This window comes from Procambarus clarkii, chromosome 4 (genome assembly GCF_040958095.1).
Source record: "Procambarus clarkii isolate CNS0578487 chromosome 4, FALCON_Pclarkii_2.0, whole genome shotgun sequence".
Classification (NCBI taxonomy): domain Eukaryota; kingdom Metazoa; phylum Arthropoda; class Malacostraca; order Decapoda; family Cambaridae; genus Procambarus; species Procambarus clarkii.
In genome coordinates, this window is record NC_091153.1 from 58,165,639 (window position 1) to 58,193,202 (window position 27,564).

Sequence of the window (27,564 nt, forward strand, 5' to 3'; positions counted from 1 at the left end):
GAGAAGAACCAATGTTCCCGCCCTCCTGTTGGTCTCCTGGTGCGCGCTCTCGCCCAAATGTGCTGTTGTGATGGGTCGCATTTCTCACTACAACATTACATTATTTACCTTCATGTACCTACACCAAGTAAATACTTTACAGTATTATGTTCTCCAATTAAGAAAATGTCGGTTGGCTATGTTAGAACTAGAGCTTAGTTGGTCTCACACTCCCACACCTGTTGCCCGGATATAGCGGTAAAGAACAAAGGTGTAGCGAGTGTTGGGGAAATGATAAACAAATTCTGATCCGTTTCTATAAAAATCAATTAATCTAAAATTGTGCTCAGAAAGGATTCGAGTGCGACCTTTGGGTCTTGGAATGTATATCAGGACTTAGTGAGGCAGTGGGGGATGCTGGCGGGTGCCTGGAGGTCTTGTGCCCGTCTCAGCTTCTCCATGTTCTCCAGCAGGAGGGTGTTGGAGGGCTCGTGCCCGTGCGCCGTCAGGTAGTGTCTCCAGGCGCGGGTGTAGTCGCCCTGGCGGGGGAAGAGAGAGAGGAGCAGCATTAGGATTTACGCTTGGAAATGCTAATGATTTTTGTTTTCCCTGTTTCTTATAAGTGATGGTAGAGACGATGCCTACAACCTCACTGTGCGACGGAGGAGACTAGTGAAGGTAAGTTCTTTATTGGTCTAGGAACCACAAACACGAGAATGATCTAGCCAGGTGCAGTGTAAGTAGTATTTACTAGATACACAAATGTTTAGTGTCTGGTTATTTAATAGTTGTAAGACTGATAATAATTTGATATCTTCATAATATTTATACTTTCTCTAATGCTTCTCAAGACGTACATAATTTACTCTCTTACAGCCGGTCCAAAATTTTTAGTTAAAATATAGATTCTTGACTGGAGTGTTGCCCAATAGCTTAGGAATTGATAAAATAGGGCGAGCCGTGACTAGTGTGTGCTGGTGATGGATGGGAGTGGCCTGGGGAGCCAGGCATACCTCTCGGTGCCTCAGTGGCTGAGAGCGTAAGGTGTTCCCCTTGGCGCCTTAACCCCAGCGCAGGTGAATGTAAAGAACCCACAGTACAGTAAATGAACTCTTGAGAGAACCTTGAAGGTTCATCAGTTCGGCCATAAGTCGTCATTATATCATCATATCACAAACGACTCCTTATACGGTGGCATAAAAGTAATAACCTGAGAAGCGGGTTTAATGAGGCATAGCATTACTAAAGCTTACTTTGAGTCACGTTAAACAAACAGACTCTATACCACACCTTACTGCCAATATGGAGATATAAACAGTGTTAAGGGAGCCAGTGGTGGGAAGAAAGTTTGACATGAACATTATTACGAGTTGAAGAGGGAAGTGGAACAGACCTTAGCGTGGTAGAGGGCCCCTAGGTTGATGTGCGGGTGGGTGAGCGTCGGTTCCAACTCCACTGCTAGCAGGTAACTCTGCCAGAACATAATATAGTGTACATGTACCCTGGTGTAGTATTTCCTCTTGCAGTATGTGTCACTTCTTGACGTATTTCATTATTAACTTATTATTACCGTCGGATACCTTTATACAATTTTGGTAACTGTCAGAAACTGCTGCAGGGTCCTAATAATGCTCACGGTATGAAAGATCTTACCTGGGCGGCCTCATCTACATTATGTCTGTCGTTGAGGAGGTCTCCATAGTGGGCGTGGAGACGGGCGCAGAGGTAGGGCGGCCTCGAGCAGTTGTGGGCGGCTTGTTGGGCGAGAGTGAAAGCGTCTTCAGTGTGGTTGGTGTGGGCGTAGAGGAGGGAGAGGTGGAAGAGCGCCTCCTGGTGGCCGGGGGACTGGTCGAGCACCTTCTGCAGCAGCTCTTCGCTCTCCAGGTAGCTCCTCTGCTGAAGCTTCACCCGCGCCTGCGTCAGGAGAGAGGAGGTAGCGAGAATCAGGGGCCAGATTCACGAAGCAGTTACGCAAGCACTTACGAACCTGTACATCTTTTCTCAATCTTTGGAGGCTTTATTTACAATTATTAAGCAGTTAATGAGCTCCGAAGCACCAGGAGGCTGTTTATAACAATAACAACAGTTGATTGGGAAGTTTTCATGCTAGTAAACTGTTTAATAAATGTAACCAAAGATGTCAAAGATTGAGGAAAGATGTACACGTTCGTAAGTACTTGCGTAACTGCTTCGTGAATCTGGCCCCAGGATGACAAGCACTGGTCGCCATGCACCACCAAGGGGCTCACATCTACGTATAATCCGTCGGTAACTTTAGTTTAAAGTTTACGCGCCAGTATCCGCCTCCACGTTTTATTGTGTAACAACGCAAGACATTTATTTTGTCAGGAAACAGGCTCGGGGCCATAAAAGTTTGATGAGATTGACAGGTATGACGGCGAGTCAGGCCAAACGTGACCTCCTGTCAAGGCCACACGTGACCTCCTGTCAAGGCGACACGTAGCTTTCTGTCATAACTCACAAGCGGAGATGACATAATTATGCCTCTGACTGAAGAAAAAGACTTCGCGTAATATGACATATTTGTGTGACAGAATGTTTGTTTATATAGACGTGCTCACCTAGATGTGCTCACCTAGATGTGCTCACCTAGATGTGCTCACCTAGATGTGCTCACCTAGATGTGCTCACATTGCTGTGCTCACATGGATGTGAACATATCAAGGTGAACACAATCCTAACCCTCGTCCATTGAACATTGTTTTAGTTCAGTGCTTTGATTCAGTTGCACACGCATCCGTAGGTAATTGAGTTAAATAAATACAGAACTTTGTGGCTAAATACAGGTGGGTACAAGACCATGGCAGAGTGGCATGGTGGGAGTGGCTGGGAGCCAATAGGAAGGCGTGTAGGCACCTGTTCCTATATACTCGGGAAGCGCCTGATTTCACAATTCACAATCCGTGCGCGTTACCCGAGGCGTTCCGTGTTTACACAACATTTGCAAGATTTACAACCAATATTAAGCAAACGTTTAAGGTTTCCTTTGAAAATCTTTATTTTGGGAAGTTTAAATATTGTATGTTATTGGAGCTTGAAATACGATAGAGAAGTGTTCAGATTATTAACAAGAAAAACAAATTAAAGACCAGCCAGTTACGTGCTTAAAAATAGCATTTTTAATTATTAAACTTGCATTGAATGCATTCAAAGCCTCTCGGTATTGAGTCTTCTTCAGAGAAAACCACGAACTAATTTTTATTTAAAAAGGTTAATACCGTATTTGCTGGCGGATACGACGCACGTTTTTCAACCATCTGACGAATCTATTGTATTTACACAATTGTATTTACAACGAATATATATATTGTATTTACATGACCAAAAAAATCACACGTTCCCTCCAGCCAAACTCTCCACCTGAACATCACTTTTTAATAAATGTTTAAAACCTGCTACATTTTATTTCCCATGAAACATTCTTGCAAAATGAGTTAATCTTACGCGCCGGCAGACACGGTACTTCCCAGCTGGTTTTGAAAGCTGAAATTCTAGCCACAATTCAGGGGTGATGGTGGAGAAGGTCAGAGGTGGGTCTTTACGCTCGCGGCGGGCTGACGCTCGCGGCGGGGTCACGCTCGCGGCGGGGTCACGCTCGCGGCGGGCTGACGCTCCCGGCTGGCTGACGCTCGCGGCGGGCTGACGCTCGCGGCGGGGTCACGCTCGCGGCGGGCTGACGCTCGCGGCGGGCTGACGCTCCCAGCGGGCTGACGCTCGCGGCGGGCTGACGCTCGCGGCGGGCTCGCGGCGGGCTCACGCTCGCAGCGGGCTGACGCTCGCGGCGGGCTTGCGGCGGGCTCGCGGCGGGCTCACGCTCGCTGGAATTACACGGTCGTTGTGAGTCATGCTTGGTGGGAATTGCTTTCATTTTGACCAAATATGACGTCTAAAGAATTCACTAAGGTTAAGCGTAACACGAATATGCTATCATGTGAGAGTGGACACGAAAATGAAAGAGAGAAGCAGAGACAAAGAGACACACACACACGCACGCGCACACACACACACGCATGCGCGCACACACACACGCGCGCGCGCGCACACACACACACACGCATGCGCGCACACACACACGCGCGCGCGCGCGCACACACACACACGCGCGCGCACACACGCGCGCACACGCACGCACATTTTTTCCCCCCGGTCTAGGCGTAAACAGATGGGCAGAGTTTCTTTCACCCTGGTGCCCCCGTTCCCTTAGCGGTAAATAGGTACCTGGCAATTAGACAGCTGCTACGGGCCGCTTCCTCTGTGTGTGTGTGTGTGCGTGTGTGTGTGTGTGTTTACTAGTTGTGTTTACTAGTTGTGTTTTTGCGGGGGTTGAGCTTTGCTCTTTTGGCCCGCCTCTCAACTGTCAATCAACTGTTTACTAACTACTTTTTTTTTTTTTTTTTTTTTTCTCTTCACACCACACACACACACACACACCAGGAAGCAGCCCGTGACAGCTGACTAACTCCCAGGTACCTATTTACTGCTAGGTAACAGGGGCACTTAGGGTGAAAGAAACTTTGCCCATTTGTTTCTGCCTCGTGCGGGAATCGAACCCGCGCCACAGAATTACGAGTCCTGCGCGCTATCCACCAGGCTACGAGGCCCCCAGGTGTGTGTGTGTGTGTGTGTGTGTGTGTGTGTGTGTGTGTGTGTGTGTGTGTGTGTGTGTGTGTGTGTGTGTGGATGTGTAAGAGAGAAATATATGTAATAGACATAATAGAGGAAAAATATATAGGTTAGAAAAGCGGGGTTCAAGACCTAATAGCTCGATTCTGAAGGCACAAATAGTAAATACAAATCAAAACTACCCACCAGTGGGTGAAGCAGAAGGCGGGATCACTCACCAGGTACACGGTGGAGGAGAGCATGTGGGGATGGCGGGTGAGGACGCTGGTGAAGGTAGATTCCGCCTCCTCCAGGCGACCAGTGTTGAGATACAGCTTTCCTAGACTCTCCTCGATCTCCGCCTCCCAGGCCACCGCTAGCGCCCTGTACAAGGCCCCACCACCATCATCATCATCCAGGGGTGAGAGAAAGGTAGAGACGTAGAGACTGGTAGTGTGGGAGGTGGTAGTAGTAGTGGTGGTATTGTGGAGATCAGCAGTCGCTGCTCTGCTAGTTATTCTTTGGCGATTATGGTTGTGAGATGAAGGTAATCAGTGCGGGTTTTGAACGTGTTGCCTGATTGACTGCGGGTTGGAGGTAAGTCTGTTTCTCTGTGAACACATTGAGAGAGATTGAGGGAGAAGCGGCGGAGACAGACTGTCTTTCCAGGACGGGCGAAAGACGCGAGAGGCAGGGTCATCTCCCTAACATTTAAATGGAACAGTGAATAGGAGAGAACTTCACCCTGTCCCAATAGTTTGTATCTCCCTTCCTCCCTTCCCTACAGTCTGTATCTCCCTTCCTCCCTTCCCTACAGTCTGTATCTCCCTTCCTCCCTTCCCTATAGTCTGTATCTCCCTTCCTCCCTTCCCTACAGTCTGTATCTCCCTTCCTCCCTTCCCTACAGTCTGTATCTCCCTTCCTCCCTTCCCTACAGTCTGTATCTCCCTACCTCTCTTCCCTATAGTCTGTATCTCCCTTCCTCCCGTCCCTACAGTCTGTATCTCCCTACCTCTCTTCCCTATAGTCTGTATCTCCCTACCACCCTTCCCTACAGTCTGTATCTCCCTTCCCTACAGTCTGTAACTCCCTACCACCCTTCCCTACAGTCTGTATCTCCCTTCCCTACAGTCTGTAACTCCCTACCACCCTTCCCTACAGTCTGTATCTCCCTTCCCTACAGTCTGTAACTCCCTACCACCCTTCACTACAGTCTGTATCTCCCTTCCCTACAGTCTGTATCTCCCTTCCCTACAGTCTGTATCTCCCTACCACCCTTCCCTACAGTCTGTATCTCCCTTCCCTACAGTCTGTAACTCCCTACCACCCTTCCCTACAGTCTGTATCTCCCTTCCCTACAGTCTGTAACTCCCTACCACCCTTCACTACAGTCTGTATCTCCCTTCCCTACAGTCTGTATCTCCCTTCCCTACAGTCTGTATCTCCCTTCCCTACAGTCTGTAACTCCCTACCACCCTTCCCTACAGTCTGTATCTCCCTTCCCTACAGTCTGTAACTCCCTACCACCCTTCCCTACAGTCTGTATCTCCCTTCCCTACAGTCTGTAACTCCCTACCACCCTTCACTACAGTCTGTATCTCCCTTCCCTACAGTCTGTATCTCCCTTCCCTACAGTCTGTATCTCCCTACCTCCTTTCCCTACAGTCTGTATCTCCCTTCCTCCCTTCCCTACAGTCTGTATCTCCCTTCCTCCCTTCCCTACAGTCTGTATCTCCCTACCTCCCTTCCCTACAGTCTGTATCTCCCTTCCTCCCTTCCCTACAGTCTGTATCTCCCTACCTCCTTTTCCTACAGTCTGTATCTCCCTTCCTCCCTTCCCTACAGTCTGTATCTCCCTTCCCTACAGTCTGTATCTCCCTACCTCCCTTCCCTACAGTCTGTATCTCCCTTCCTCCCTTCCCTACAGTCTGTATCTCCCTTCCTCCCTTCCCTACAGTCTGTATCTCCCTTCCTCCCTTCCCTACAGTCTGTATCTCCCTTCCTCCCTTCCCTACAGTCTGTATCTCCCTTCCTCCCTTCCCTACAGTCTGTATCTCCCTTCCTCCCTTCCCTACAGTCTGTATCTCCCTTCCTCCCTTCCCTACAGTCTGTATCTCCCTTCCTCCCTTCCCTACAGTCTGTATCTCCCTTCCTCCCTTCCCTACAGTCTGTATCTCCCTTCCTCCCTTCCCTACAGTCTGTATCTCCCTTCCTCCCTTCCCTACAGTCTGTATCTCCCTTCCTCCCTTCCCTACAGTCTGTATCTTCCTAATTTTCTTCCCTACAGTCTGTATCTCCCTTCCTCCCTTCCCTACAGTCTGTATCTCCCTTCCTCCCTTCCCTACAGTCTGTATCTCCCTACCTCCCTTCCCTACAGTCTGTATCTCCCTTCCCTACAGTCTGTATCTCCCTTCCTCCCTTCCCTACAGTCTGTATCTCCCTACCACCCTTCCCTACAATCTGTATCTCCCTTCCCTACAGTCTGTATCTCCCTTCCCTACAGTCTGTATCTCCCTTCCCTACAGTCTGTATCTCCCTTCCTCCCTTCCCTACAGTCTGTATCTCCCTTCCTCCCTTCCCTACAGTCTGTATCTCCCTTCCTCCCTTCCCTACAGTCTGTATCTCCCTTCCTCCCTTCCCTACAGTCTGTATCTCCCTTCCTCCCTTCCCTACAGTCTGTATCTCCCTTCCCTACAGTCTGTATCTCCCTACCTCCCTTCCCTACAGTCTGTATCTCCCTTCCCTACAGTCTGTATCTCCCTTCCCTACAGTCTGTATCTCCCTTCCTCCCTTCCCTACAGTCTGTGTCTCCCTACCTCCTTTCCCTACAGTCTGTATCTCCCTACCTCCTTTCCCTAGAGTCTGTATCTCCCTCCCTCCCTTCCCTACAGTCTGTATCTCCCTACCTTCTTTCCCAACAGTCTGTATCTCCCTACCTCCTTTCCCTACAGTCTGTATCTCCCTACCCCCCTTCCCTACCGTCTGTATTTCCCTACCTCCCTTCCCTACAGTCTGTATCTCCCTTCCACCCTTCCCCTACAGTCTGTATCCCTCTACTTCTCTTCCCTACAGTCTGTATCTCCCTACCTCCCTTCCCTACAGTCTGTATCTCCCTTCCTCCCTTCCCTACAGTCTGTATGTCCCTCCCTTACCTATAGCCTGCATTTCCTTCTCTTCCTGCTGATGGGATGTATCATTCTTTAAACATAATGTTCACTGTTCAAGAATGGCTTCCATGTAAGTTTGTGTTCAGTGTTACGTAAGGAACTGAGGTCCTTAATGTGGAGACATGTTTTCAGGCTAAGCCAGTTTCCCTGGCGTGGCCCCCGGCATAAATTGGCTAGAGAAATGATTTAGAAACTGTTTGTAGATTGATAGATTGATAGATTGCTTGTAGAGAATTAGTCAAAATATTAACCCAACCGGCACGTATGAAGCGACAATGTTTTGAAGTGTCGTGGAGACGAATAGACAAATAAGTTACGACTTATCAAGTCGTAACTTGATAAGTCGTATTTACCTTCGTATCATATGTGTGGGTTGTGATTTTTTTGTCTCGTTTTAATATATTGATTCATATATATATGTCGTATCTAGTAGCCAGAACGCACTTCTCAGCCTACTATGCAAGGCCCGATTTGCCTAATAAGCCAAGTTTTCCTGAATTAATATATTTTCTCTAATTTTTTTCTTCTGAAATGATAAAGCTACCCATTTCATTATGTATGAGGTCAATTTTTTTTATTGGAGTTAAAATTAACGTAGATATATGACCGAACCTAACCAACCGTACCTAACCTAACCTAACCTATCTTTATAAGTTAGGTTAGGTTAGGTAGCCGAAAAAGTCAGGTTAGGTTAGGTTAGGTAGGTTAGGTAGTCGAAAAACAATTCATGAAAACTTGGCTTATTAGGCAAATCAGGCCTTGCATAGTAGGCTGAGAAGTGCGTTCTGGCTACTAGGTACGACATATATATATATATATATATATATATATATATATATATATATATATATATATATATATATATATATATATATATATATATATATATATATAATATATTTTAGACCTACTATAGCTCACTAAAAGTAATACTGAAATAAAGAAAGGGATGAGAAGGGCGTGCGGGCGTACCTCTTGTAAAGCATCTCGGCCTGATTGTTGTTGTGTAGAGTGAGCATGAGTGTGGCGGTGTTGACCAGCGCCACGGTGTGCTCCGGGTCCAGCCTCAGGGCCGCCTCGTAGTGCCGCAGTGTCGCTTCCCGACGACCTGAAACACGGACATGATGTGGCTCTCAGTGCCACCTTGTGCCACTCATCACACAAGTGTGGTATAATGTGTGTATTATGGGGCCTTCGACCTGTTACTCACTTGGGTCTGTTACTCACTTGGGTCTGTTACTCACTTGGGTCTGTTACTCACTTGGGTCTGTTACTCACCTGGGTCTGTTACTCGCCTGGGTCTGTAACTCGCCTGGGTCTGTTACTCACTTGGGTCTGTTACTCACTTGGGTCTGTTACTCACTTGGGTCTGTTGCTCACTTGGGTCTGTTACTCACCTGGGTCTGTTACTCGCCTGGGTCTGTTACTCGCCTGGGTCTGTTACTCACTTGGGTCTGTTACTCACCTGGAAAGTTATTTGTGAATAGGGGTATGGCTGGCGCAGGCGCACTTTGAACTATGCTCCTAAGCGATGTTCTCTTTTTGTTCTAGACACTTAAGAGAGAGAGATTGTACGCGCCTGAGAGGATCGCAGACGGCGAACGTCTTAGTAGGTCTAAGATGTTGATCATGAAGTCCTCGCCCGGCTGATGTGTCGATCCTGCCCCGTAGACATTCAATCCCGTAATCTGACAATTTGGCTGAGTCTCTCTCTCTCTCTCTCTCTCTCTCTCTCTCTCTCTCTCTCTCTCTCTCTCTCTCTCTCTCTCTCTCTCTCTCTCTCTCTCTCTCTCTCTCTCTCTCTCCCATGATAATCTTGCAGCAATTTTGGGAGAATGAGATTTACCCGAGACTCGTTTTTATTTAATTTCTGAAGCAAAATGAAGATTCCTATTTTGCGAGGCGTGTACGAGTCTTAAGTGGCTCGGATATTGCCCCAGCGTCTTTAAGAGTCCCTCCGTGAATGGCACGATGGTAGCATATATAATGGATACCTTGCTGTATAAATATTGAAGAAAAAACTAACATTGTAAGGTGGAAGTGGGTAAATATTTCGACCCCCTTTTACCCTTATCTTATTCTACTAATTTGTTAAAATTTATCATGCTGAAAGATGTGCATAACTTGATAGTTTCATGCATAAATAAGTAAGAAAATAATAGAACAACTTCGTTATTTTCAGTTATTATGTTATGGTACATTATTATGTGTTAATATGGTTCACTATTTTCGGTTAATATGGTTCATGTTAAAAAGTGTATATACGCGAGCCTCGTATTGGAGGAGCTTGTAATAATCAGTTTATATCGGCGGGAGATAGTCATTATGTATCAGTCATAATAACGTAGTAGTTCTTAAGCAATCTTAAGAGAGAATGTGACGTCTGGAGGAGGTTGACGTCACACGCTCCTTCGTGTGACCTACAGCACACAACTGGGGAGTGAACCGAACTCATATACGACGTCATTTTTAGCTAAATAATATTATATATATATATATATATATATATATATATATATATATATATATATAATATGTATTTGTTTCATGGTGACCTAGTCTATTTTTTGAAGCCAGATTAGATATGTAAGGGTTTAGCTAAATATTCAGCGTTAAAGAAGGGTTTAGTTCTTCCCGCAGCTTCTTGAGGTAAATCGGTGTACTATTTGCCTTTTTGCGAACATTTTTGCGGTGGTTTTTGGCCTTAAATCCTTGCTAATCATGAGATTTTTTTTCGCATTTGCAATGTTTCAATATCAACACTATCCAGCAGATATCTGGTAACTCTATCATCATTGCAGATGATGAGTCACAATAACGTTGCTGAAGATTAGATATCTTGATAATTCTCCAGGACGGACTTTATAAGTTCTTATTCTTTTCATATTTTTGGCTTGAGTGTGTGTGTCACTACCTAGTCTCGGACCCCTGCATTTATCAACATTTTTTTAACCTTCTAAAGTTATTTCTTTCCTAACTTTTGTATTGTCTGCAAATATTGCTGTTCACTCCTGAACTTTAATCGTTTATATGTACAGTAAAGAATAGGGGGTCTAGGATAAGGCCTTGTGGCATTCCACTTATAACTATTTCCCATTGTGACTGAACTCCATTTATACAAATCTTTTGTTTTGCTTTCAAATAATCGCGCCCTTATCCAGCTTAGCATAGTTCTTCAGTACCACGAGTTTCTTCCAGTCACTCGTGAGGCCCAGTATCAAAACCTTCGCTGAAGTCAAGGTACACAACGTGATAATTGGTACCACTGTAAACTGCCTCAAATATGCTGGAATATAATAAATGGAAATTCATGGAACATGAATTTCCCTTCACAGCCCTTTGTAAAGCCATGTTGAGACTCCCTTATCAATCTGTGTTTCACAAGTTGTACGTGAATATCTTTTCCGATTATGGATTCAAGCAGTTTTCCCACAATATACGTTTAGCTAATTGGTCGATAATCCGATGGAAGTGATACTTTCCCCCTTCCTGAAGACTGGTCCTACATTGACAACCCTCCGCGATTCCGTAGAGTTTAATGTCATTAAATATGAATGTCAAGGTCTCACTCAGCTCTTGTATGATCGTGGGACCCAGGCAAATTTTTCGTCTGAGCCTGGGGATTGGTTTGGCTTTCATTTGTCTATGTGAAATTACTTCCTCCTTATTAATGACAATACAGTTCATGTGACCTTCCTTACCTCCTACATAGATTGGCCCAGTTGTTATCAAGTTCCTCTCTAACAAGTACAGAAACATAGGACTTAGAGTGCTACTTATTTCAGTATCATTATCAGTTACATGACCTAACTTATTTTCCCCAAGGACCAGCCTTCTCTTTAGTCTTTGGCGTATCTGAAAGAAACCTTTGACATAGTTTAATTCCTTTTCCACTCAAAAATAGAAGAATTTTTCAGACGGACTCGTTTTAATTTTAAATAAAGACTAAATATTAGAAAACAAATATCAGTCTGGGAGCCAGTCGGCCGAGCGGACCGCACGCTGGACTTGTGATCCTGTGGTCCCGGGTTCGATCCCGGGCACCGGCGAGAAACAATAGGCAGAATTTCTTTCACCCTATGCCCCTGTTACCTAGCAGTAAATAGGTACCTGGGTGTTAGTCAGCTGTCACGGGCTGCTTCCTAGGGGTGGAGGCTTGGTCGCGGACCGGGCCGCGGGGACACTAAAAACCCGGAAATCATCTCAAGATAACCTCAAGATAACGGGCTCCCAGATTCCAGACAGCTTGAGCAGCTCGTTCATGATTCAGGATCACCTGTTTCCCGTGGACACCGAGGACACCGAGCATCTAACTTTCAGATTCAAACCAATGCCTCTTCCAGGAGAGGAAAATGGTTAATCTCATTCCAGTTTCCAGAGGAGCGTATCCGTCATGACGTGAGCCGCTCGTTCCAGCTTCATCAGTGTCTTTCACTGCGCAAATTTGATCGGAATATTTGGTCGTCTGGTCGCTGCATAGTGTGAATGTCGTCTGGTCGCTGCACGGGGTGAATGTCGTCTGGTCGCTACACGGGGTGAATATCGTCTGGTCGCTACACGGGGTGAATGTCGTCTGGTCGCTACACGGTGTGAATGTCGTCTGGTCGCTACACGGGGTGAGTGTTGTCTGGTCGCTACACGGGGTGAATGTCGTCTGGTCGCTACACGGTGTGAATGTCGTCTGGTCGCTACACGGTGTGAATGTCGTCTGGTCGCTACACGGGGTGAATGTCGTCTGGTCGCTACACGGGGTGAATATCGTCTGGTCGCTACACGGGGTGAATGTCGTCTGGTCGCTACACGGTGTGAATGTCGTCTGGTCGCTACACGGGGTGAATATCGTCTGGTCGCTACACGGTGTGAATGTCGTCTGGTCGCTACACGGTGTGAATGTCGTCTGGTCGCTACACGGGGTGAATGTCGTCTGGTCGCTACACGGGGTGAATGTCGTCTGGTCGCTACACGGGGTGAATATCGTCTGGTCGCTACACGGTGTGAATGTCGTCTGGTCGCTACACGGGGTGAATGTCGTCTGGTCGCTACACGGGGTGAATGTCGTCTGGTCGCTACACGGTGTGAATGTCGTCTGGTCACTACACGGGCTGAATGTCGTCTGGTCGCTGCACGGGGTGAGTGTCGTCTGGTCGCTACACGGGGTGAGTGTCGTCTGGTCACTACACGGGGTGAGTGTCGTCTGGTCGCTACACGGGGTGAGTGTTGTCTGGTCGCTACACGGGCTGAATGTCGTCTGGTCACTACACGGGGTGAGTGTCGTCTGGTCGCTTCACGGGGTGAGTGTCGTCTGGTCGCTACATGGGGTGAGTGTCGTCTGGTCGCTACACGGGGTGAGTGTCGTCTGGTCGCTACACGGGGTGAGTGTCGTCTGGTCGCTACACGGGGTGAATGTCGTCTGGTCGCTACACGGGGTGTATGTCGTCTGGTCGCTACACGGGGTGAGTGTCGTCTGGTCGCTACACGGGGTGAATGTCGTCTGGTCGCTACACGGGGTGTATGTCGTCTGGTCGCTACACGGGGTGAGTGTCGTCTGGTCGCTACACGGGGTGAATGCAGTTCCTTCTATCAATTTGCCGCTCCGGAACAAATGTAACTGTTCTTCTTAACAAGAATCATGCTAACCCAACCAACCCACCTACCCCTATCGCGGCCGCTGCAAGGACAACGTGAATATTAGGATGCTTTAATGTTCATTAACACGTTGTATTTTGAACGGATCGGTTGATTTCGTAAGGCATAAGACGTATTGGGGGAGAGGAATGGTTGGTAAATGAACCTTTTACCCAAGATGAGCCACTAAATCCCTTCACTTTCCCCCCCCCCCCTCTACCCCTCAACTTTACCTTTCCTTCCCGTTTACCCTCACCTTGCCCCTCTTCCCTTCACCTTCCCCCTTACCTTCCAAATGTGGGAATAATCATACGTCACCAGAGCTTTCATTAACGGTCCTTTGACTAGTTGATCCTCTCCTCCACAAGTGCCAGTCTCCGCCGCCTTGACGGTCTTCCCGTTGATGGGATTAAGCAGGCAGTGTGTAGCCTCCCTACCTCTTGACTCGCCATTACCAGGGAAACTGATATATGACTATTAGGATTGACTCTCAAAACAGAACGAGTGCACGTGGAGCAATTGGTGAGTAGGGGAAAATGCGACAAAACATGCTTCTTTCTCTCTCTCTTCCGCTCCTAACCATCCATTCTCCCCCCCCCACTCCTTTCCCACCGCACGTTCTAGCCAATACCCATCCTACTCAAAGCCCCTAATGAATGACCGTGAGACACAGGGCATCGGAAGGCTTCAGTGATACAGAGTCTGTTCCAGTCCTTGGACTCAGGATGGAAATCGGAGGAAACGTCAGTTAAATTTGTTATATATCACTGAGGAGTTAAAGACTGTAGATGTTAGTGGTTTGATACCTGGGAAACCTGCCATTACCAGTGTGTGTGTGTGTGTATCGCCTCGGGGCATGCGACTTGCAGGCTTAAGAATTTCATTCAGTTAAATGCAGACAGTGTGTTTTCTTTATAAATAAAATATATACAAATTTAAATAGATATATAAGAGTATGTAAACCAAAAAAGAGATGCATACTGTGTTCTGTGTCAGTTGTTGGTCTGAAGGTACTTCAGGCCATACGAATATAGGAAAACCAAAATTGAGAAAATAGAAGATTTTACAGTTATTGCCGAAAACTGTGATGGGTTTAAACCCGAAATGTATGAATATATTGAAAATATTTTTAATTTCTGTTATACTTATTCTGCAAGAACACTGGCTTAAACTTAGTGAATATGAAAACTTTATTAAATTTGTAGATGGACTAGTTACAGTGCCAGCCCTGAAATGTCGGATTTCAGGGCGAGGCACGTGGGTCTTCCATGTCAAGTCCAGGAAGACCCTACGGCGGTACTGCCATCCCGTGGCATAGCAACATGCTGGGTAAAGTATGTTGTTTATGCCATACCAGGGCGCGTTACTGCTGGACTTGTGTTCTACAAGTATCTCACCGGCATTATCAACGGTGGAGATGTGCACGATGCTAACCTCAAGGTGACAGGTGACCTGACCTCAAGGTGGCAGGTGACTTAACCTCAAGGTGACAGGTGACTTAACCTCAAGGTTGTAACACGGGGTAGGGTTTCTCTCTACATATCTTTCCTTCTTTGCCCTCTACCCATATTCTTACTTTTTATTCTCTACCAAGGGACTCCAAAACTTTTACCAAAGCCAACTCCACGCCACGTGGTCCTAAGACGATTGACCGACTTAGGATTCTACAACCCGTATGACGTGACCTAGGCTATGAGCAAAACCCTAGAGTCGCCTCCGCCGCCACCACCAGACCAGTAACACAGAGCAATGATCGAGGTCTGGATCGATCACGCTAATTAATCAACCTTGGGGCTTGACCCCCACTATAACCGATGACCTTGAGAGTTCTTAAGTGTGGAATTAATTAGACGGGAATGATGAATTCCGATTCGATGTTAGAATCGGCGCCCAATACAACTCTGCCTCGTGTGGACCACGTGACCAGGACAAGTTCACATAACTTGAACATACACATGGAAATAATAAAAATGCAAATTAATAACTAATTAATTTATTAAAAGAAACTAAGACAAAATCTAAATATGTTCACTCCCTGTCACTTTAACACTCCCTACTTGACCTGAATGCAATGAGTTGACTAGTCCTATACATAACAATAGCAACTATACCTCTATGTTTTACCAGCTAAAGATGTTGGGCTGGTCTTGGGGAGAGGTAAGATGGTTGGCCTCTCCCAGTTGATCTTGTCTCCACACTGATCTCTTCCTCGTCTGGTCTACCCCAGACTAGAGCATTGTATCCTTCCGCCTAGTCAAAGTTCTACCCAGTTACTAGCAAGGTTTAAGTTATAACAATTAACCTCTGTTGTACTTAATTGATCCAGACTGGTTGAATTATTTTACTGAAATTAAATTACACAAACATCTAACGGCAGAGCTGTTCCCGATCCCCAAAATGGTTAATTGAACTTTGAGAAATAGTAGACATGTCAACCCTGATGACCTATGACCGCCGGTCACTCCGCCTTACAAGTTAGATCTGATTCGTGACGTCACTGATGGTGACTTAAACTCAATAATTAGAATACTCTTGATATTGTACCCAGTACTATTATTCAATACAATTTTAATACAAAATGAATAAAGGCTAATTTCTCTAAATTACTGAATACTATAGGATGATTCATTATACGCAGCTTATGAACAAAGCGTCGGTTATTTTCACCGCGAATTCCCCTGGGGTCAGGTCCCCAGGTCACCACGCGGGCTCAGGTTCCCGTTCTCTTTTGTCGATAAACCACTCTGGATAATTCTTAAAACAGCCTAGTTTGTTACAAGGTGACAGGTGACCTAACCTCAAGGTGACAGGTGACCTAACCTCAAGGTGACAGGTGACCTAACCTCAAGGTGACAGGTGACCTAACCTCAAGGTGACAGGTGACCTAACCTCAAGGTGACAGGTAACCTAACCTCAAGGTGACAGGTGACCTAACCTCAAGGTGACAGGTGACCTAACCTCAAGGTGACAGGTGACCTAACCTCAAGGTGACAGGTGTCCTAACCTCAAGGTGACAGGTGACCTAACCTCAAGGTGACAGGTAACCTAACCTCAAGGTGACAGGTGACCTAACCTCAAGGTGACAGGTGACCTAACCTCAAGGTGACAGGTAACCTAACCTCAAGGTGACAGGTGACCTAACCTCAAAGTAACAGGTGACCTAACCTCAAGGTGACAGGTGACCTAACCTCAAGGTGACAGGTGTCCTAACCTCAAGGTGACAGGTGACCTAACCTCAAGGTGACAGGTGACCTAACCTCAAGGTGACAGGTGACCTAACCTCAAGGTGACAGGTGACTAAACTTCAAGGTGACAGGTGGCCTAACCACAAGGTGACAGGTGACCTAACCTCAAGGTGACAGGTGACCTAACCTCAAGGTGGCAGGTGACCTGGCCTCAAGGTGGCTAGTGACCTGACCTCAAGGTGGCAGGTGACCTGACCTCAAGGTGGCAGGTGACCTGACCTCAAGGTGGCAGGTGACCTGGCCTCAAGGTGGCTAGTGACCTGACCTCAAGGTGTCAGGTGACCTGACCTCAAGGTGGCAGGTGACCTGACCTCAAGGTGGCTAGTGACCTGACCTCAAGGTGACAGGTGACCTAACCTCAAGGTGGCAGGTGATCTAACCTCAAGGTGACAGGTGACCTAAACTCAAGGTGACAGGTGACCTAGCCTCAAGGTGGCAGGTGACCTAACCTCAAGGTGGCAGGTGACCTAACCTCAAGGTGGCTAGTGACCTAACCTCAAGGTGACAGGTGACCTGACCTCAAGGTGGCTAGTGACCTGACCTCAAGGTGACAGGTGACCTGACCTCAAGGTGGCAAGTGACCTAACCTCAAGGTGACAGGTGACCTAACCTCAAGGTGGCTAGTGACCTGACCTCAAGGTGACAGTTGACCTGACCTCAAGGTGGCAAGTGACCTAACCTCAAGGTGACAGGTGACCTAACCTCAAGGTGACAGGTGGCCTGACCTCAAGGTGACAGGTGACCTAACCTCAAGGTGACAGGTGACCTAACCTCAAGGTGACAGGTGACCTAACCTCAAGGTGACAACTGACCTAACACCAATTTTTCTCGAGAAGTCGCATATATAAATCTGGTTACTGCTTTCACAGATGCCGACAAGTGATATAATCCTGATTTCATTGATGAAATTAATATTAACTTTAGGGTTCTGTCATGGGATGGGAGAGGAGAGTCTCAGAGTGATCATGTTCTCATTGAAGACTGATCTAACCTGTCACATGTGTGTGTGAATGACAGGTTGTCACTGACAGTGACAACCTGTCATAGACACCCTCAGTACACCTCACTTGTAAGTTGCTGCTGCTGCCAGTGAGAACAGATACGTCACAAGAACTCGGATAAGACCTCTGTTGCAGACTTGGATAAGTTTAAATGCCTGCTTAACGGGAAACATGATGATATTCACATTCTAACTGATGGAGTTGCTCACATTAATCTTCAGTGTAATTTGCATCAGAACACATTCAATGACGCTTTTCATCGTGTCATGTCAGTGCCAGTTAGGACGGGAAAAGAGATTATCCTTTTTAACAAACAAAATTATGAAGAGGTATGACTGGTTCAAATGATCACGTTACGAATTTCAAAAAAAATCTTTCGACAGAACCCAGAGATGGTTGGTCACCCCAGATCAGAGGTAACAACAGGGGAGTAGTGTAATATGTGATTAGAGCGACGCGCGCCATCTGTCCAGGTGGCACTCTTGAGTGCCAGCTGGGCAGGTGTTGCGTGTCGCTCTAGTCGCAGCGCGTCGCTCTAGTCACAAAGGGTTTGGGGGAATTTCCCCTTGAGTGCCAGCTGGGCAGGTGTGGCGCGTCGCTCTAGTTGCAGCGCGTCGCTCTAGTCACAAAGGGTTTGGGGTGAATTTCCCAGAAGTTTGGCGCGTGTCGGACACGTGTGAGCGTCCGGTGTTAGGGTATGTGGTCAGGAAAGATGGGAGGTCATGTTGTTGGGTGCCAGGTGGTGCGCGCGGTTCTAGTCACACAGGGTTTGGGGGGGATTTCCCTGGAAGTTTGGTGCGTGTCGGACGCGTGTGAGCGTGCGGTGTTAGGGTATGTGGTCAGGAAAGAGGGGAGGACATGTTGTTGGGGGTGTAGGAGAGTATGTGGTAGAGTAAGAAATCAAAGGATAGGAGTGGAATAAGAGGAAAGAGTAAATGAATATGTATGTGTGTTTGGCGTAGACTTAATCCTGAGTGTAGATAATAGTTTTGATAGCAAGTACGGTATGTAGAGGCTGAGTGTAGGTGAGAGGGGAGCCAACATAGTCTGTTATGTTGTTTGGGGTGGGGGGAGGGGTGGGGGAGGGAGGGAAGGGTGAGGGGGGCTTCCCCTCGTCGTGAGACTGCTCGGGGTCCATTTGCGGTTTTGACAAACCATTAGCTCCCCCTACAGGAAGCTGTAAGTGGGAGAGGAGGGTATGAGAGAGCAGAGTCCAGGAGGAGTGATGTGGGCCATTTGCCTTAATGGCTTTTCTATGTCTTAAGACAAGACTTGGAGATGTTCACCCCAGCATGGCTCTACCTCCACTGCGATTCCGTTAAGAAGGGGAGCGAGGATCATACTCCGCCAGCAGGGAGTCCACCTGTCATCGTCAATCACCCCCACCCCTCCCATACCATCAGGGGGGCCCCCTCTCCATTACCTTCTAGAGTGGGGCACCCCTCTTCCCCTTACCTTCTAGAGTGGTACGGACCAGGATCACATACCATCACATCGACCTGAGAAGTGCCACCACATGGCACATCACTTAGTAAACTCAGTCAAAGTCACTAGGTTAGCGTTTAGTAAAAGAGGGAAACATTTCACATCGTCACGGAGACGCAATCTCTACCTACAATTGTTCTTCTTAACTGTGATCATTGAAATGTATGCATGTTTACTCAATCTCCATCACCTCTTCTTCCTACAGCCATTACTGTTGTGCAGAGCTTGTATCACACAACGGCGTTATCATAGCAAGTCATTGTCATAGAATGTTCAAGACTCCTGAATGAATGAAACGGCATGCTATCTCCTTAAGGTCTAACCTTTGCGGCGGTTTGAGACGTTGTGAGATGGATGGACTAGGTAGTGGGATGGCCTTACCCTCTCCCCATCCACCCCCACCAAACCCCTACCCCCTCCCACCCCCCTCCATGCCCAAACCATCAAGTATCACTACACCCTTCCCAGACTGGATGTTCTGTGCAAAGCCTTAGTATTATTTCGGATCATATGTATAACCTTGTATCGCAATGTGACCAACATGCTATCGATTACATGTAGCGATTTTGCATTCAGTAAACACTTACTGAGTTGTAAACTGAATGCCGGAGCTGGCCAATACAAGGTTTGTGATAGTAATATTTTATTTTTTATTTACGATGGAGAAACTTTAAACTAAAAAATGAGGTCACATGGAGGGATATCTATGTTCAGTAAACTGTTACTGAATAGTAAACAGGATGGTTGACCCACCCAATACATGGTTTGTGATAGTAATATTTTAATTTTTACGATGGAGAAACTTTAAACTAAAAAATGAGCTCGCATGGAGGGATGTCTATGTTCAGTAAACAGTTACTGAGTTGTAAACTGAATGGTTGAGACACCCGATACATGGCTGGTGATAGTAATATTTTATTTTTTACGATGTAGAAACTTTAAACTGAAAAATGAGGTCACATGGATGGATAACAATGTTCAGTAAACAGTTACTGAGATGTAAACTGAATGGTAGTGCCATCCAATACCTGGTTACTGATAATAGTATTTCATGATGGAAAAACCTTATCCTAAACTAAAAATGAGCTCACATGAAGAGATTTTCACTTACTGAGTTGTTAACTGAATGTCTGAGCTATCCAATAGTAGTATTAATTCAAGATGGAAAACTTTAAACTAAACTAAAATGAGCGCACATGAAGTGATTCTCACGTTCATTAAACACTTACTACGTTGTTAACTGAATGTCTGAGACATCCAATACATGGTTGATGATATCAGTATTAATGACATTGATAATAAGAGGTCTTGAACTAGATACGAGCAGGGGGACAACAAAGCTGCGATATTGAAAAGAAACTGAACTGAATTTGAAAATTGATTAATATATGTAATGTGAAGCCGATCTGCTGGAAAACAGTAAGCAAACTTTATTTGAAAAAGAATATGAGAAGACTGCAAAGCTGGGGGGCAAGAAAAATGATAAAAATAAGAAGTGATGATCTTCATAAACATAACATAAGATATCCATGACCGTAATTAATACAGTGTGAACTCTCTTAAACTATGCACACCGTGAAATCTCGTCACTATGCATAACTTGTCACTCTGCGAAACAAATTATTGACTATAGTGCGACAGTGAGAATAAAAATGACCACTTATGTTTTGGAGTGCTATTTTAGTCAAGAAATACTGTAAAGGATGATTATTGACTAAAGGGAATTTCGCGGACTGCTGGTGTTTGATGTGTTGAACTGCTTAAAGGAAGCATATTTGCTAGAAAAAATTCCTGTGAAATAATGCTTGTTATATGTTTTGACTATCTAGCTAATAGCATATTGCATGGCTAATAATGAAATGAAATGTCTCATTTTTGTCTGACTCACTTAGCACGAGTGAAGAGAAAACATTGAAAAACTGGCAAAGGTTGAAAACCCTGTGAAATCATATCTGTTATGATAAGTTTTGACTAGCTGCAAGCTATGTTTGCCTTCTCTCTCTCTAATCTACACACGCGATATGAAATGTGAATTTTGTTGACTGAAAGGAGTTTGATGATACGAATAGTAATTGTCGACATTGAGCATATTCTCAAAACATAGTTTCTGCAAAAAAAAAAATAACATTAAATTAGATGCGAGCTGCGATTTGAAAACAGAAGATGTGTGATGTGTGGCTTATTGTGTGGACTCTGGAGATATGATCTCCACATATAAGTTTCTCAAGAAAAGCGGTAATATTTTTCTTGTGTTTGGGTGTAATGGCTAAACATGAATGTCATTTTCAATAATGTTATTTGGTCATCCGACAAAGTTGATTTTCCACCTTACGTTACATTGTGTTACAGAGGGCTAAAACTGGTAGTCCGTAATATTCATATGGAAGGAGATGTAATAGAGATGGACTAAGTCGTACTTTTATTTAAAAATGTCATTTTGGACTGCAAAAGTCGATTTGCGTTACGTTACGTTACGTTACATTGTGTTAGAGGGCTAAAACTGGTTGAGGTCAATATTTATATGGTAAGAGATGTAATGGAGATGGGCTAAGTCATACTTTCATTTAAAAATGTCATTTTGGATTGTAAAAGTTGATTTGCGTTACGTTACGTTGTGTTACATTGTGTTACAGAGGGCTAAAACGGGTAGAGGCCAATATTTATATGGCAAGAGATGTAATGGAGATGTGCTAAGTCATACTTTCATTTAAAAATGTCATTTTGGACTGCAAAGTTGATTTGCGTTACGTTACGTTACGTTACATTGTGTTACAGAGGGCTAAAACGGGTAGAGGCCAATATTTATATGGTAAGAGATGTAATGGAGATGAGCTAAGTCGTACTTTCATTTAAAAAAAAAATGTCATTTTGGACTGCAAAAGTTGATTTGCGTTACATTACGTTACATTGTGTTACAGAGGGCTAAAACGGGTAGAGGCCAATATTTATATGGTAAAGAGATGTAATGGAGATGGACTAAGTCATACTTTCATTTAAAAATGACATTTTGGACTGCAAAAAGTTGATTTGCCTTACGTTACGTTACGTTACATTGTGTTACAGAGGGATAAAACGGGTGTAGAGGCCAATATTTATATGGTAAGAGATGTAATGAAGATGGAGTAAGTCATACTTTCATTTAAAAATGACATTTTGGACTGGAAAAAGATGATTTGCGTTACGTTACGTTACGTTACATTGTGTTACAGAGGGCTAAAACTGGTAGACGCCAAATATTTATATAGTAAGAGATGGACTAAGTCATACTTTCATTTAAAAATGACATTTTGGACTGCAAAAAGTTGATTTGCGTTACGTTACGTTACATTGTGTTACAGAGGGCTAAAACGGGTAGAGGCTAATATTTATATGGTAATAAGATGTAATGGAGATGGACTAAGTCATACTTTGATTTAAAAATTACATTTTGGACTGCAAAAAGTTGATTTGCCTTACGTTACGTTACGTTACATTGTGTTACAGAGGGCTAAAACTGGTAGAGGCCAATATTTATATAGTAAGAGATGTAATGAAGATGGAGTAAGTCATACTTTCATTTAAAAATGACATTTTGGACTGCAAAAAGATGATTTGCGTTACGTTACGTTACGTTACATTGTGTTACAGAGGGCTAAATCTGGTAGACGTTATATATTTATATGGTAAGAGATGGACTAAGTCATACTTTCATTTAAAAATGACATTTTGGACTGCAAAAAGTTGATTTGCGTTACGTTACGTTAAGTTACATTGTGTTACAGAGGGCTAAAACTGGTAGACGCCAATATTTGATATGGTAAGAGATGTAATGAAGATGGACTAAGTCATACTTTCATTTAAAAATGTCATTTTGGACTGCAAAAGTTGATATGCGTTACGTTACGTTACGTTACATTGTGTTACAGAGGGTTAAAACGGGTAGAGGCCAATATTTATATGGTAAGAGATGTAATGAAGATGGACTAAGTCATACTTTCATTTAAAAATGACATTTTGGACTGCAAAAAGTTGATTTGCGTTACGTTACGTTACGTTACATTGTGTTACAGAGGGCTAAAACGGGTAGAGGCCAATATTTTTATGGTAAAGAGATGTAATGGAGATGGACTAAGTCATACTTCATTTAAAAATTACATTTTGGACTGCAAAAAGTTGATTTGCCTTACGTTACGTTACGTTACGTTACATTGTGTTACAGAGGGCTAAAACTGGTAGAGGCCAATATTTATATGGTAAGAGATGTAATGAAGATGGAGTAAGTCATACTTTCATTTAAAAATGACATTTTGGACTGCAAAAAGATGATTTGCGTTACGTTACGTTACATTGTGTTACAGAGGGCTAAAACTGCTAGAGGCCAATATTTATATGGTAAGAGATGTAATGAAGATGGAGTAAGTCATACTTTCATTTAAAAATGACATTTTGGACTGCAAAAAGTTGATTTGCGTTACGTTACGTTAAGTTACATTGTGTTACAGAGGGCTAAAACTGGTAGACGCCAATATTTTATATGGTAAGAGATGTAATGAAGATGGACTAAGTCATACTTTCATTTAAAAATGTCATTTTGGACTGCAAAAGTTGATATGCGTTACGTTACGTTACATTGTGTTACAGAGGGTTAAAACGGGTAGAGGCCAATATTTATATGGTAAGAGATGTAATGGAGATGGACTAAGTCATACTTTCAATTAAAAATGACATTTCGGACTGCAAAAAGTTGATTTGCGTTACGTTACGTTACGTTACATTGTGTTACAGAGGGCTAAAACGGGTAGAGGCCAATATTTATATGGTGAGAGATGTAATGGAGATGGGCTAAGTCGTACTTTCATTTAAAAATGTCATTTTGGACTGCAAAAAGTTGATTTGCGTTACGTTACGTTGCGTTACATTGTGTTACAGAGGCTAAACTGGTATACCGTAATATTCATATGCTATGAGATGTAATGGAGATATTGTGTTTGGCTAAATGGGGTTCACATTTCAATAATGATATTCGGACAACAGCCAGAAAGTTGATCTCCACGTTACTTAATGATGATATAATGCGATGCAAGCGTGTGCTAATATTTTATTTGTGTTTAGAATGTAAGGGCTATAGGAGATTGTCTAGACTTGCATACATTTTCAAATGCTATTTATGTAGGCAGTAGAAAGACTGTTTTCCCATTACGCTACATTGACTGTGTTACAAGAACTGAAAATAGCCATAGTCCAGAGCTATTTCACTATCGACTCACCCGGTCTTATTCTCATCGATTGGTGTTTACATTTGGATGATGTAGGTCTTAAGAGAGACAGCCTTGAACTCGGGGATAATGAACAAGTCAATTTAATAATAGTATCAAGACTGTGTTTTTCCATATTGTCGTATATATGTTTACTTTGCTTGGAATTTGTATGTGTGGAACATTGCACACCTAAGGGAGAGAGTATGAACGGCGCGTTTGAGGTATAGTGAGGACTAACCGTGATGTGTATGTTTGTTTTACCACAGTGAATATGAAGCTATATTATGCTATGTCTATCAGTTGTTGAATAAACGCGACGTTACGTTATGTGATACAAGAACTAAACAAGCTTGTGGTAATATTTTTATTGTGTTTGGATGTAATGGCTAAACACGGTTTACATTTCATTATTCAGACATCGGACAGACAGTTGCTCGTTACTCTTAAAATGTTATTTGGGTAAAGAACGAAGTTACTATATTGATCACGTTGCATTAATGATATTTGAGCAAAGAACGATGTCATCATGTTGGTCATGTTACCTTACAAGGTTATAAGGGTGAGAGTGATGGGGGCTCGAAAATTGACATTAGTCGTCCATCCTCTGGTGCGCTGTCAGTCTAAGTGAAATGAAAAAAGATACGTGAACAGCGGCAGCTGGAGAAAGGAAATGATGATACTTTCCCCCAACTATTAAATGATCTGGAGAGAGAGAGAGAGAGAGAAACCACTGACTGCTATGTATATCCCATGCAGTTGTGTTTACAACAAATTATGATTTGGTATAATAATAAGATTGAAGACCAGCTTATGACTGGATATTCTTAAAAAATGCTATTTGAGCAAAGAATGATGATAGCATGTTGGTCACATTGTGATACAAGGTTATACATATGATCCGAAATAATACTAAGGCTTTGCACAGAACATCCGGTCTGGGAAGGGTGTAGTGATACTTGATGGTTTGGGCATGGAGGGGGGTGGGAGGGGGTAGGGGTTTGGTGGGGGTGGATGGGGAGAGGGTAAGGCCATCCCACTACCTAGTCCATCCATCTCACAACGTCTCAAACCGCCGTGAAGGTTAGACCTTAACGAGATAGCATGCCGTTTCATTCATTCAGGAGTCTTGAACATTCTATGACAATGACTTGCTATGATAACGCCATTGTGTGATACAAGCTCTGCACAACAGTAATGGCTGTAGGAAGAAGAGTTGATGGAGATTGAGTAAACATGCATACATTTCAATGATCACAGTTAAGAAGAACAATTGTAGGTAGAGATTGAGTCTCCGTGACGATGTAAAATGTTTCCCTCTTTTAGTAAACGCTAACCTAGTGACTTTGACTGAGTTTACTAAGTGATGTGCCATGTGGTGGCACTTCTCAGGTCGATGTGATGGTATGTGATCCTGGTCCGTACCACTCTAGAAGGTAAGGGGAAGAGGGGTGCCCCACTCTAGAAGGTAATGGAGAGGGGGCCCCCCTGATGGTATGGGAGGGGTGGGGGTGATTGACGATGACAGGTGGACCCCCTGCTGGCGGAGTATGATCCTCGCTCCCCTCCTTAACGGAATCGCAGTGGACGTAGAGCCATGCTGGGGTGAACATCTCCAAGTCTTGTCTTTAGACATGGAAAAGCCATTAAGGCAAATGGCCCACATCACTCCTCCTGGACTCTGCTCTCTCATACCCTCCTCTCCCACTTACAGCTTCCTGTAGGGGGAGCTAATGGTTTGTCAAAACCGCAAATGACCCCGAGCAGTCTCACGACGAGGGGAAGCCCCCCTCACCCTTCCCTCCCCCCCCCCACCCCTCCCCCCACCCCAAACAACATAACAGACTATGTTGGCTCCCCTCTCACCTACACTCAGCCTCTACATACCGTACTTGCTATCAAAACTATTATCTACACTCAGGATTAAGTCTACGCCAAACACACATACATATTCATTTACTCTTTCCTCTTATTCCACTCCTATCCTTTGATTTCTTACTCTACCACATACTCTCCTACACCCCCAACAACATGTCCTCCCCTCTTTCCTGACCACATACCCTAACACCGCACGCTCACACGCGTCCGACACGTGCCAAACTTCCAGGGAAATCCCCCCCAAACCCTGTGTGACTAGAACCGCGCGCACCACCTGGCACCCAACAACATGACCTCCCATCTTTCCTGACCACATACCCTAACACTGGACGCTCACACGTGTCCGACACGCGCCAAACTTCCGGGAAATTCACCCCAAACCCTTTGTGACTAGAGCGACGCGCTGCAACTAGAGCGACGCGCCACACCTGCCCAGCTGGCACTCAAGGGGAAATTCCCCCAAACCCTTTGTGACTAGAGCGACGCGCAACACCTGCCCAGCTGGCACTCAAGAGTGCCACCTGGGCAGATGGCGCGTGTCGCTCTAGTCACATATTACACTACTCAGGGGTCACTCTTATCAGGTCATGAAGAGGACCAAGGAGGAGAAAGATATTATTGTGAGAACAAAAGTTTGCTGATAATCTTTCAAGGAAAACACTTTGATGAACTTTGTAGTAAAATTCGAAAAATAAAAATCACGCCAAGGGTTAATTAACGTCATGGACCATTTCTCACGCCTCATAATATATGTAATGTTCTCAGAGAAATATTCAACGTTGAATAAGAGTTCTTTATTCCCGGACAAATAAGAATATAATAGATCTGACTTCAGGTGTATATGACGCCTTTATACACCTTGCCTCCCCTAATCACCTGTACACTGTATATGTTGAGAAAACTGTAAGAAAGCTAAAGGAAATAATAAAAATAATAGGGAGTTATAATATTCCTTTTAACATATACATTTTTGGCGTTCCATCTTTAAGGTTGTTAGTGTCTATTTAGCAATGTGTATTCGAGGTTTTCTCTCCAATGGTACTCTGCCACCTGCCATAAAGCAAACTTTGTTTTTCCCTTCAAATTGTAAATTAAATGTTACCTTATGCCAAAAGTATGTAAGTTTGATTTAGAATGCTGTACACCTATGTTTAGTCCAGTCATTTTGGCCCCCACTAAACCAACTCCAACCACTTGGGGTGGACGGTAGAGCGACGGTCTCGCTTCCTACAGGTCGGCGTTCAATCCCCGACAGTCCAAGTGGATGGGCACCATTCCTTCCCCCCCTCCCCTGGTCCCATCCCAAATCCTTATCCTGACCCCTTTC

The 27,564-nt window shown here is 44.6% G+C and overlaps 1 protein-coding gene across 1 annotated transcript in view; it reads right to left on the reverse strand.

Annotated features, from left to right (window-relative positions):
• Positions 1 to 368: 368 nt before the first annotated feature.
• LOC138371837 (protein O-mannosyl-transferase TMTC1-like) overlaps positions 369 to 27,564 on the reverse strand; it is a 49,464-nt gene continuing 22,268 nt past the window's right edge. Inside the window, exons 2-5 of the mRNA XM_069336867.1 lie at positions 8,742 to 8,877; positions 4,842 to 4,986; positions 1,633 to 1,893; positions 369 to 518 (exon numbers count right to left, since the gene is read on the reverse strand). Of these exons, the coding sequence (XP_069192968.1) occupies positions 369 to 518; positions 1,633 to 1,893; positions 4,842 to 4,986; positions 8,742 to 8,877 (692 nt within the window). The remainder of the gene's footprint in view (positions 519 to 1,632; positions 1,894 to 4,841; positions 4,987 to 8,741; positions 8,878 to 27,564) is intronic.